This window comes from Atractosteus spatula, chromosome 2 (assembly GCF_055471065.1).
Source record: "Atractosteus spatula isolate fAtrSpa1 chromosome 2, fAtrSpa1.hap1, whole genome shotgun sequence".
In the NCBI taxonomy this organism is placed as follows: Eukaryota; Metazoa; Chordata; class Actinopteri; order Semionotiformes; family Lepisosteidae; genus Atractosteus; species Atractosteus spatula.
Window position 1 is genome coordinate 28,890,799 of NC_142707.1, and position 12,487 is coordinate 28,903,285.

Below are 12,487 nucleotides of genomic sequence, written 5' to 3' on the forward strand. Positions count from 1 at the left end.
TCGTGCACTATCCTGTTTGGTCAATAATCTCCTAGGAACTGATACTGATGTTATTTTTTTTTAAGTTTGCTTTTACTGTATTTTTCTGGCCTCCTACAATGTTACTGCATTGGCTAAACCTGGAGAAGAGAACCTTATTTGGGAGCATTGGACATTGACATCTGAATGACGTGACAAACCAAATGGAGCCAATGGTGGATGATCACAGTTTAAATGCGTGTGTGTCTACTAAAGAGAGAACAGTGGAACATGTATCAATTGGGAAGATACATTGAACTTTCCACAAACAGCATCAGTGATATGACTCAAGTTCTTTTAAACATCTCTCGTATGTTGTCCAAGTTTCAGCCCCACACAATAAAAGTAGGAATGACCACTGCATGCTAGAGGAACAGCTTGTTTTCAGTTGTATCCTTAAACACTCACTTCCCCAGGCAACCAAAGGTTGCACTTACCGATTTCAGGCAATATACAGTAGTACTAGATTTCTTCATCATTATCACCCTTCTGTGAAAGATAACTCTCAAGATATAAAAGCATTCTACATTAAGACATTCATTGTGAATAGGAATTGGTGACTCTGGGGAATGCCTAGAGATATCTGTCAAGGCACACTGCAGTTTTTCTTTAGTTAAGGACCAGAATCACTGGAGGCTAAATAATTTACCCTCCATTCACCGTCAAATCAGCTGCACTCTAGCAGGGAGCTAGCCTGTTAGCAAATCAAGCTCTATAATGAATCCATTGGTGAAAATTACTGCACACTTCATTCTGAAGCAGGTGTAAGATGCTGATGAATTTAGGAGGCATTACCCCAGAAGGATCTTTTTAGAGTGCCTCTTGATCCAGAGAGTCAAATGTCTTTGTCAAGTCATACAACACTAAGTAGAGATGTTAGTGTTACTCCTGATATTTTTCCTATAATTTATTAATTTAAAAAGACCCTCTTGTTGGCTGTGCTTCTTCGGCAAGAGTAATAAGATGGCTGAGGAGAATTTATGTAATCATCTTGAGAACAATAGGCTAGAGAGTGATCTGTCTATAATTTCCACAGAAATTCCAGCTAAATTTGGATTCATGCCTTTTCTTGAAGACTGTCACTATGATGGCATCTTTGAAGTCATCTCTAGTTGACTCTAGAGCTTTAGGATGACAATCTGGAGATGTAGTGTTAGCTTCTGTCCACTGTGCTTAAATATTTCAATTAAAATTATAGCTCTTCCTGCTGCTTCTCCATTTGTGGGGTGACTTTCATCACATCCTTAAGGGTCAATACGGTTCCAGGCTGGTCTCTAATGTTGTGGGATTAAACTGAATATACTGTTCCCAATAGACTATGACATATGGTGAGATGAGAAGGTCAAGTTACCTTTTACAATAGGCTTCTAAATATTGGTTATACCCCACTACTCAATATAACATATGTCTATTTTTTCATAAGAGGTTCAATGGAAGGTTTTCCATGGTCTCACATCACTAACATATTCCTAAGATCAACAAAAAAAGGAAACCTCAGTCTTAATAAAGATGACAAGCTTCTTTCAGTTTATCTGTAATACCTCTCTACTGTCTACTATTAAACTGCTGATTGGTATAAAGGGTTAGAAGAGATATGAGCAAACTCTGAATGTACTGACAGGGTGTTTATTACCAATCCTTCAGTATGACTGTTGACAGCAATGCCTGAAAAGAATTGAATGTGGCATTGGCCTTAATATAAAAATATACTTTACTTCTAAAGTAAAGCATACAAGAATGTTTGGAGCTAAAAGCTTCTTAAAATCAACAGGAAAGGATCAAAGAGTTTTAAAATATGACTGAGTATTGCCTTTTTGCAAAAAACAACTTTGCAATACAATAACAATTCTATTCTAAAAATCTCTTAATAAAAATAAGATGATTTACTACAATTCCAAATAAATGAATTGTTACTTACCATCCAAAAGAGTTTCACCACATATTTCCCATAGACATTGTACAGTGGTATGTGGCCTTTCACAACCTTACAGAGTGAAAAGATATGCTCCCAGGGCTTCCATGAAAGAAATGAGGGATCCGGTGAACCCTGCTTTTCCAGATATGGTGCATTTCCATTGCATATTTTCCAAACAGAGTAGATTTCACTGATAATCCATCTTATAAGCTAGATAAAAAATATTATATATATACTCATTTTGTACATTTTGAACACACATCAAAACAACAGCCTAAATGAATTAATGTGAATTGCTTAAAATTTAAATTTTGAATGTACTTAACCCTTGTCCTCTTTTTCACCGTTAAACTGAAGATAATTTTGCATCATGCAGTTTTTTAAGTGTGAGACAAATTTATCCTTGAAAAACACTTGGGAACACCACAAAAAAATCGTTTCAGTGATTGCATTGTTTTTTGTCTGAGATTCTCAAAATGAACTATTTAGCATCTTACAATTAGAACATTACAATTCTTGTAGACTTAGAATGGTCTTTTTCTATGCTAAGCACAGAGTGTAGAAAGTTTTTTAATTGAATCCTGGACAATTAGCATAACATTCACTTGTCATCTACAATATATTTTTACAATTAAGTTGCACTCACAAATATTTATTTTCAAAGAAGTCATTGCTTATTAGCTATGTATGTATATATATTTTATTATTATGTTACAATATGTTAAAAAAATTCAAATACATATGAAAATCGAATGGCTTTGATAGATGGTTCATCAATGTATACAAGTTATGCATAGTCATGGACATGACAGATATGAGTTAATCCAACATGAAAAGGTGATTATATGATAGGTGATCACCTATCATACGTAAAGATCATCCCATAATCCTTACTGCTTTTAGGGGGGAGAGACAGAGACTCTCCTCCCCTACATTCAGCCAATGATGGCAGCACACAACTCTTCTCCCTCAATGAGAATACACAAACACTAAACCCCAGAACCCCATTTTGAGCACAGTGTTACATAGGTCAAGTCATTTCAATAATCATTTGAGAAACAAAGACTAAAGGCAGATAAGGGTCTTCCCAGAGAAAGTATTATTTAGCTTATCACAGAAAAACACCATTCTTAAATGATGTCAACTGCCAAAAACACCACCAGGGAGTGCTTCCACAACAGAATAATGAGGGAAATATTGAAAACAACCTTAATAATGTTCATATTGAATGAATATCATTTTAAGACGATTTACTACAAATAGTAATTTGTTTACTACAAATTCCCAGAAAGATTGGAAGCAGCCTAAATGATGTGCCATGAAAAGAATTTGAAGTACAAAACAAAATGTAGTTTCCAATGCCGAGGCTGCTACACAACAACACTTTACCTCACTACCGACTAAATGTTCATTTGCAGAAACAAGGTCAAACCAGGATTCATTCTCTACAACAACAGGAGTCTGAAATAGAATTAGAAATTAATGAGATTTTAAACATCACACTTTCTGCACAAAAGCTCTAAAATATAGTGCTATTTTGATCCACAGTTATTAAAATACAGCTATAATTTAATTTGATATAACCTGTCAAACAATAATGAATTAAATCTCTTTAAGAATGCATGAAGATATGATTGAATATACAGTATCACATATATGATGAATGTCATTATATGAATATCATTGCGAATCGAACTTTTTAGAACATTGTTCTACAAATGAAACTTTTTATAAAAACATACTAGAAGATACTGTCCTCTGTTATTTCAGTCTCAAAGTGATAAACCTTATACAGTGTATATAAAAAGTCTACACACACTTATTGAAATTGCAGGTTTTTGTGATGTAAAGCCAGAAATCAAGATAAATCATGTCAGACATTTTTCCATCTTTAATGTGACCTTGCAACCAAAAAAATTCAAGAGAAAAACAGATAATTATTACAAAAAATAATTTAAATTAAAAAGCCTACAACACCCTGGTTGCATAAGTGTGCACAACCCCCCCAACTAATACTTTGTGAAGCACCTTTCGCATTTATTACAGCAGTAAATCTTTGTGAATAATTCTCTATCAACTTTGCATACCTGGACTTTGAAATTTTATCCCACTCTTCCTTGCAAAAAAGTCCTTCATATTGCCAGGGGATCTCCTGTGCACAGCCCTCTTTAGGTCATTCCACAGGTTTTCTATGGGATTGAGGTCTGGGCTCTGACTGGGCCATTCCAAGACTTTGATCTTCCTTTTCTGAAGCCATTATCTTGATATTTGGAGCTAGTCATTATCCCATCTATCTTGACTAGAGCCCCTGTCCCAGCCGAAGAGAAGCAGCCCCAAAGCAAGATGCTTCCACCACCATGCTTCACAGTAGCTATGGTGTTCTTTGGATGATGAGCTGTGTTGTCTTTGCACCAAACATATCTTGTAGAATTAAGTCCAAAAAGTTCACCCTTTGTCTCATCAGACCATAAGACATTTTTCCACATGTTTTAGGGTGACTGAATGTATTTTTTGCAAAATTTAGACAGCTTCCATCTTGCCACCCTACCCCATAGCCCAGACATGTGCAGAATACAGGACATTGTTGTCACATGGAAGGAGTAACAAACACCTGCAAAAAATTCCTGCAGCTCCTTTAATGTTGCTGTAGGTCTCTTGGTAGCCTCCCTGATAAATTTTCTCCTTATCCTGTCATCAATTTGGAGGGTTGTCCTGATCTTGTCAATGTCCCTGTGGTGCCACATTTTCTCCACTTATTGATGATAGTCTTCACAGTGCTCCATGGTACATCCAATGCCTTTGATATTCTTTTACACCCCTCTCCTGATCGGTACCTTTCAACAATAAGATCCCGTAGATGTTTTGTCAGCTCCTTGCGGACCATGGCTATCCCAGTAGGATGCAACCACGAAAGTTAAGGAAATCCTACAGGAACAGCTGATTTTGATTTGGAGTTAATCAGAATCACTTTCATTGATGGCAGGTGTATGCTACTTACCTTTGGACATTATTTTGAATGTGATTGGTTAACTCTGAACACAGCTACAGCCCCCATTATAAAACGGTGTGCACACTTATGCAACCAGGGTGTTGTAGGTTTAATTTAAATTATTTTTCCTAATAATGGAAAAATGTCTGACATGATTTATCTTGATTTCTGGCTTTACATCACAAAAACCTGCAATTCCAATAAAGGTGTGTAGACGTTTTATATCCACTGTATATTAATACGCATTGAACTAGAAAAATGATATAATTACCTTGCTTAACATAAATTCAGAAGGACGCTTCCATGTATAAACCTTCAATGACTGAGGCAGCTCGATTTTCCCTTCTGGGTCTTCAAAGTACTGCTACAAATAAAAAAGTTCTCACAGTGTTGACTGAGTATACTGTTGGCTTGTTTCATCGGTTTTATGAAAAAACCTACTATCTTTGTACACTGAATGTCTCTGCTTAAATAGTGTGTTCTTTCAAATCTTAAAACCAAAGACCTTTATTTTTAATCATATTTTTTAAATCAGTTTCTTAATTTTGCAATACAAATAGAAGAATTAAATTATAATATGCAAATATCTCATTCTTTTTAAGGACTTTAAAGGCAAACACCTGTATGCTGTACATACTGTAGCTTGTCACAAGCATACTAAATCATTTCAGGATATGGCAGTAGAATAGTGACATATATTTAAAAAAGAATAGTTTTACATCTGCATGTGTGGATAAGTACTGTACGTTTGATTGAGGTTACATTTCCTGTGACTGCAACTGAGTTTTACTTACAATGCAGGGACTTTTTCCAGATTTCTCCCGATCTTTGGATCCTTTTGTTCCTTCCCATTTTTCTGCATTTATATCCGTTTCATTCCATTCAGGCCAGATAGGAAACCTTCCTTTTCTTGGTTCATTCAATCCTTCAGAAGCACTGGTGATCATAGATGATGCCCTGTATTCCACAATAAAACTTATAATAGCAACAATGCATTCATGAATAATTCATTATGTTTTACGAATCACAAATTTATTTCTTTAGACAAATGTTGTCCAACACAAAGATTAAATGATTGAGTTTGAATGTACAACGTAATATTTGTACTATAGCAGGAAACTTAATGGAGACATGGTCTCCATATAGTTGAAGCTTAGTAGTGAACTGCACAGTTGTTGATGCTGATATTGTATTCAACACCAAAGAATACCCTCTTTTTTACTGAAAGCAGTGATATTTGGGATGTTGCTCATATCAACCTGTAAGGAGGTATTCCTGCTGAGCAAAAGGGTGGTCCCACCTATATCTATAGAAAGAAAACAGTTACCCACAATGATTCAAAATTCACATTACTTAAATTCAAATAATATTCGCTACTGTGATTGATTTCAAGATAGTAGTGTTAATGATGCCAGCACTGGAATATTAAAACGTGTTCCGAAACAGATACAGATACAGTCATTCAGAATGCTCAAAACATAATGCGCAACACTGCAAATAGCATACTCCATTTCACCACATTGTAACCTGCAGTACCCTTTTATTTTTTCATATAACCAGACGCGGAACTGCACTACTTTGTAAAACTGCCAGGTGGCATAGTAACTGCTTAATGTGGCATGTGGAGGAATTCTGGCCTGTCACGCAACACATTTCAGTTTAAATCCCAGCCAACACCTAGCCCCATGGGGAAAGTCTTTGTCCCATGATCAGTCTTATTTATGTACTATATTAAAATTTTTATTAATTTCATACATCACAGAATGTTAAAGTAGGGCTATTTTACAAAGCAAGATTACAAAGCAGGTATATAAAAATAGTTTATTCTAATAGGCTGTTGTGAACATGATGTTTTTTGCATTAAAAAATCCATATTTGTCTTAATGCTAATTTAAGTAAAACAGATACAGTAACTTTATTTTAGATTTTAATTATAAAATATATAATATATATATTATATAAGAGCAAACAAACATTAAGTGTAATGAAATGAAAGGGAAATGAAAGCAGTGTTCTCATTAGAGTTCAACCTGTGGTTAACATGCAGCCCTGTGCTAAACTAGTGCACCACCTTAAGATCAATTGCAACAAACTTGGCCACTGAAACTAGTCCGCAGATCCATACTAGACTTGTTCTTAATTGCAAGGAGCCCAAAGTTAAAGCAGAACACTAGAATGTTCCCAAATATAGTGGTAATAATATTGTCACTAAGTAATGAACATATGCATCCGTCGATTGAAAATCAATGTAATATTTAAATAAAATTGCTTTCTAGTCTCATCACAATTATTCATTATGCAGTTTATTAATACATGTTTTTATTAATAAAAGTGTAATTTATAAATAAAGCATATAATGTCTGTTTTTATTAGTACTACAGCTAATGCATGTAGAGCCGATATTTACTATTGGTATTTTTTAAATACTAAACAGTAGGGAAGAAAACTGGAATTAAGGAAACACCGGTTTCAGGGTGGAAGTCTTAAAAGCGTTTTTGTCACATCTTAGCGTTAATTGTATAGATTGTTTTTATTTTTTATTGTGATGGGACTATATGCTTTCTCAGAGGAAGGCTACAGTACAATTTAAGCTGAAATATGTGCTAAACACCACAGGTAAAACTTTGTTGTTCCTGCGTATTTCTAACAATGTTTCTAGAACTCAGATGAAGCAAAATAATTGTTTTAACTAATAACAATATAATATATAACTGATACAAAATAATTATATCAACTATTAAGAAAAAAGGCAAAAAAACATATAAAACTATAATTTAGATTTTACATTTCATAATTTAAAAATATACATAGTGTTATTAAAATTAGTATTTTAAAACTAAATGCTGTAGACATGTAAACAACTCATTCACATTTATATTTAAGGGCATAATCTTATTTTAATATTTGACATAGTGTGATACATAAAATTATCAGAAATGTAAATATAGTTTATATATCCAGTTGAGTAAAAAAAATAATACTTTGATTTGACTGGGAAGGAAGTGAACCTTAGATCTTCTCAGTAGCAGGAGAGCACTTAATCACTGTAGTAAAGTGCCACTTGGGTGCAACATGCAACATTAACAGACTATGAGCATTCCATTGTCCATAACAACAATAAAAAATGATTCCAAAATAACCACAGGTGATATTTTCAGCTACCAAAATCTCTTTAGTTACATGATACCATATGAACAATTCCTATTAAGTATTAAGAGTACTACAATTTTTACAACAATAACAAAAACTACAGTATTCTTCGAAAATGTTAAAACATTATAGCTTTTTATAAAGTATACTGAAAAAACATTATACTGTATAGTTAGAACGAGCACGTCAAAACTTTTACAAAATAACCACAGTAAGTTAGTTAAAGACTTTGATGCAGAAAATGATTCAAATCGAATACTGTTGTGTACTCTATTTTTTGTTTAGCTACCACTACCAGTGACTGTATGTACATCAGGTATAATATATTTATATTAATAAATTAATATAGTTTATGACATTCTAGATGCTAAACTTGTTTTTTTTTTCAGCTACCAAAATTTCCCTTTAGTTGTATAATTCCATATTAATGTTCGATATTAAGTGTATTTATAGATGCACAGTAGAGAAACATTAATAATAATTGCTTACAATTATATAGCGTTTTTCTGGACACTCCACTCAAAGCGCTTTATAGGTAATGGGGACTCCCCTGCACCACCACCAATGTACAGCACCCACCTGGGTGATTAAATGAAGCAATCATTCCACTAACATCTAACGCACCATAAGATCCACTTTTGACCAGTGAGTCACACAATGTACTGTGCCGTAGTACCACAAACACAGTAATAAGAATTGACAAGCATTCTGAGTGGCTACAACTGTATCACCTTTTAACAAAATAGGTTGTGCCAATTTACTATAAATACTGTACAGCTAAACATTAACAAGGCAAACTTTAGTTATTGGCAACCCTTTTTATGAATTTAAGTAATTCTAAAATAACTTAACATACACCTGTAGGCCAAATCAACAATGAAAGATGTCTAAAACCCATGCAAAGCACATTTTCCTCAGTCAAACTTACAAGCCCAAGAGATATTTCAATGGCCTTAATCTCAATTGATAAACCTGCAATTATTAAGGTTTAATGGTACTACAGTGCATTGTAACTTCCCCTTTAAAAGGCTAGAGTTCTGGTGCTTTTCAAATTTACTGCATATTCTAAGCCATGTTTTTCTAAGAACTGTGAGCATACTATGACTTGTTAAATTAATCAAATATTTACTTTCATCAGTTCTAATGGAATTATTAAAGAGTGCTTATAGGAATTAATTTCTGCATTTTTATATCCATAGATCATGCAGTGTATGTCCATATCCAGAGATCTACTCTTCAAGAAACATCCGTTTTACAATATGCAACTGGGTGTAAAGAAGAAGACACAGCCGAATCTCTAACAAACACACCAAAAGTTGAACATTACTTAAAATATATATGACACATAACTGATGAAAACTTTGATTAACTTAAAAAAGCTGACGTCTACAAGCACTCACGGACAAAAAGCAGTTTGCATCTTCATGCTTTAATGTGTGTCACTGACATAATAATTCCTTGATCCCATAACTTATTGCCATAAGTGACAATGGGACAAACCTAGGGGCTGGACTTTCAAGGCGATGTTCTGACAAGATGTACATTGTGTTTCTCTGAAACTGTGTGAATACATCTATTGCAATATCAAACTCTACATTTTAACTTCATGTGACAGAATCAGCATGCAGAACAGTAGCACTGACATGAAGACCCGAGGAAATCAGGCAATGAAAACCAAAAACGAAAAAAAACAAGTCTCCCAGCATTATATCTGCTTGTTAGTCCTTGAGAATAATTTTATTAGGATTTCCTTTATAGGTCTTGTCAGATTCATATCCTTCGCTGAAAGGATGTGCAACAAGTTGAATGTACTAGTAGTTTTGTACATCTCCTGCTTTTTACTCTGCTGTAATTCAATAATTTACTGAAAAAATAGGTTCATTAATATAATATCTAGACATAGCAGTGTACGTTTCCATAAAATATCTTTAGATAACAAAAAATAACCATCACTACCTTAATATAGATTATTAAAGAAAACTGAATAGGCAAGATATCCAAAAGTGAGGTAAGTTTAGAGTCTGCAGAGCTTTGAGCAAAGTTTGAGCAAATTAAATTCATATATTGACTCATAATGCAAATACATACAAAATATAGAATCACCAATAAAAAAATCACTCTTGCACTTCATCAGAATTCCAGTTAGTGTAGTTAAGATTCATTACATTCCAGTTATAGCTTGCAGGTCTCTTTGGAATACTAATATAAGCTCACATTGTTCAAATGTGGGCTGACATTTTAAAAAAAAGACTGACTTGCAACACAACCAGCCCAAGTGAAATGACCCAAATATGTTCAACATTGCTCGAGTAAATTTATCTTCATTCTTTACCACTATTCACACTATTTAATATATCCTAATGTTAAAATGTTTGTCTGCATACAGGCAAGGGACATTGATCTATTGTTTTAACAAACCAAGATCACATCGACACTTTTTTTAATCAGTAAAAGGATGAAAGATAATTTGCACTGTGATGTGTATTTTTCTTTTTTTTGATCCACTCTCCAGATCCTAGGTGCAAGGAATCAAAGTACATCTTTATGTTGTTGCCTTTTCATGTTCTCTATAATCCCACAACTCACCACTGAAAATGCATTTAGTTTTGCTGCTGCTGTACTTCTTGAATGATAATCCCTGCTTACTTATACAGACTAAAGCATGTTCTTTCCTACATTTGTTATATAAAAACAAAAAACAGAATATTTAAGATCTTTTTTAGACATACTGTATAACAGTATAATGCAATACATTTTAAGTAATCCCATTGCAAAAGCAGGTATGGGTGGTCACCAGAATTAATCGATTTTTATTTAATCAGTAGAATGTCCTACTTTGACATCCATTGTAAGATCTAAAGATTTGTTTTAGACATGAATGCAGTGCTTACATTTGTCCTGTGGAAATTTCCTTGCCTTTCACTGAAAACAAATGGCAAGAACAGACCATGATGGAACCACATCATGTATAAGAGCAGGTAAAATGAATGCAATTTGGTGTACCATCAGAGTGCTAAATTCTCTTCAGGTTTTCTGCAAGTAACTGTAAGTACATCAAAACACCAAGTGACAATAATTTTCCCATTTCTGAAGAAACGTGTGGATTCAGTCCAACTTTGAATACACTGCCAATTGTAAAATCCAAAGCCAGCATTCAAAATCGGTTTTCTGCTTTTAGCAGATTGATAGTGTTCTGTGAACATATCATAAGATGCCTGTAGTTAACTGAATACTATCATGATGTAACATTCATAATGATTTTCAGCTGAAGAATGCTTGTTTTGATTTAACATTGGGCATTCCTTTGGAATGCCAGACCTGATTTATACTATAAGGAGATAATGCACCACAGTTTACAACCACTAATTCTTTGCTTGTTCATGTACTGTTGTATTGTTCTCCTATGAAGAGATGTCAAACGATTCTGAACAAATTAATCTGTAACGACTTTATCTATTAAAATACCTTATAATAACTTTTGAAATCAGCTGTCCTGGACATTACATGAGTATATGACAACGTCAATAAAAGTCTAAAAGGTCCAGTGATCCAGAGTCAAATTTGGGGAGTTCCTAGATGTTCTAATCACTATACTATTTTAACGCTTTTAAAAATATTTTTTTTCCTTTTGCAGAGTTTCAGAAGTCTCTTAAAATTGAGTTCTGTATTGTACATATTACTGGTAATCCTTAATAACACAGCTGTTCAACTGTTTTTGCAACCGTTGTTTAACTTTATCATTTTGGAATTAGTTTCCGTTCCTTTATATTCAATTCTTTGGTTTTGCTAGTCAACTTGTTGCCGAATCTTCTTATGTTTCGTTATGAAGTCTAATGACAGTCGCGAAAGGAGCTGAAAACCTTTGTTGGAAACAAGTAAAAGTAAAATAGAGTAAGTGTTGTTATAATGAAATTAAAATGAGCACGCATCATGGCGATACTATTACTAGGTTATTTCAAGATTCGTGATACAGGTGCTGTACCTTATATTTACATGAGTTTACGTATGCAGTGAAACACGAATTTATATACTGTACGTACTGTATTATTAAGTAATGTTGATTGCGTTAGTGACAGCCTAATAACTAGAAAAACGAAACCCTAAAAATATCGTTAGCAATACCCTGGAAAGTGATGAAAAAGTTATTAATATAAGCACAATTAAAATTACTATTAATGTATGGTCAGAGGCGTGTTTTATTGCGAAAAAGTAATTTGATCTAAAAGTTATTACAGAGTACTATTAGCTACCAATCTTACTCTTTATGCGGTGTCTGTCCGTGAGATGAATTCACTCGGTTTGAAGAGGCCTCTTTTTTCTTTGGCGGTTTCGACATCATAAACACAGTTTGGTTCAAAATGAAGAGAAAACCCCAGACGAAGTAAAATACTAATATATTCTTCAGCTGCTTTCGA

The 12,487-nt window shown here is 33.8% G+C and overlaps 1 protein-coding gene across 1 annotated transcript in view; it reads right to left on the bottom strand.

Moving 5' to 3' along the window:
• adgb (androglobin) overlaps positions 1-12,487 on the bottom strand; it is a 111,652-nt gene extending 99,165 nt beyond the window's left edge. Inside the window, exons 1-5 of the mRNA XM_088939997.1 lie at positions 12,332-12,487; positions 5,717-5,879; positions 5,194-5,286; positions 3,323-3,394; positions 1,937-2,143 (exon numbers count right to left, since the gene is read on the bottom strand). Of these exons, the coding sequence (XP_088796123.1) occupies positions 1,937-2,143; positions 3,323-3,394; positions 5,194-5,286; positions 5,717-5,879; positions 12,332-12,411 (615 nt within the window). The 5' untranslated portion in view covers positions 12,412-12,487. The remainder of the gene's footprint in view (positions 1-1,936; positions 2,144-3,322; positions 3,395-5,193; positions 5,287-5,716; positions 5,880-12,331) is intronic.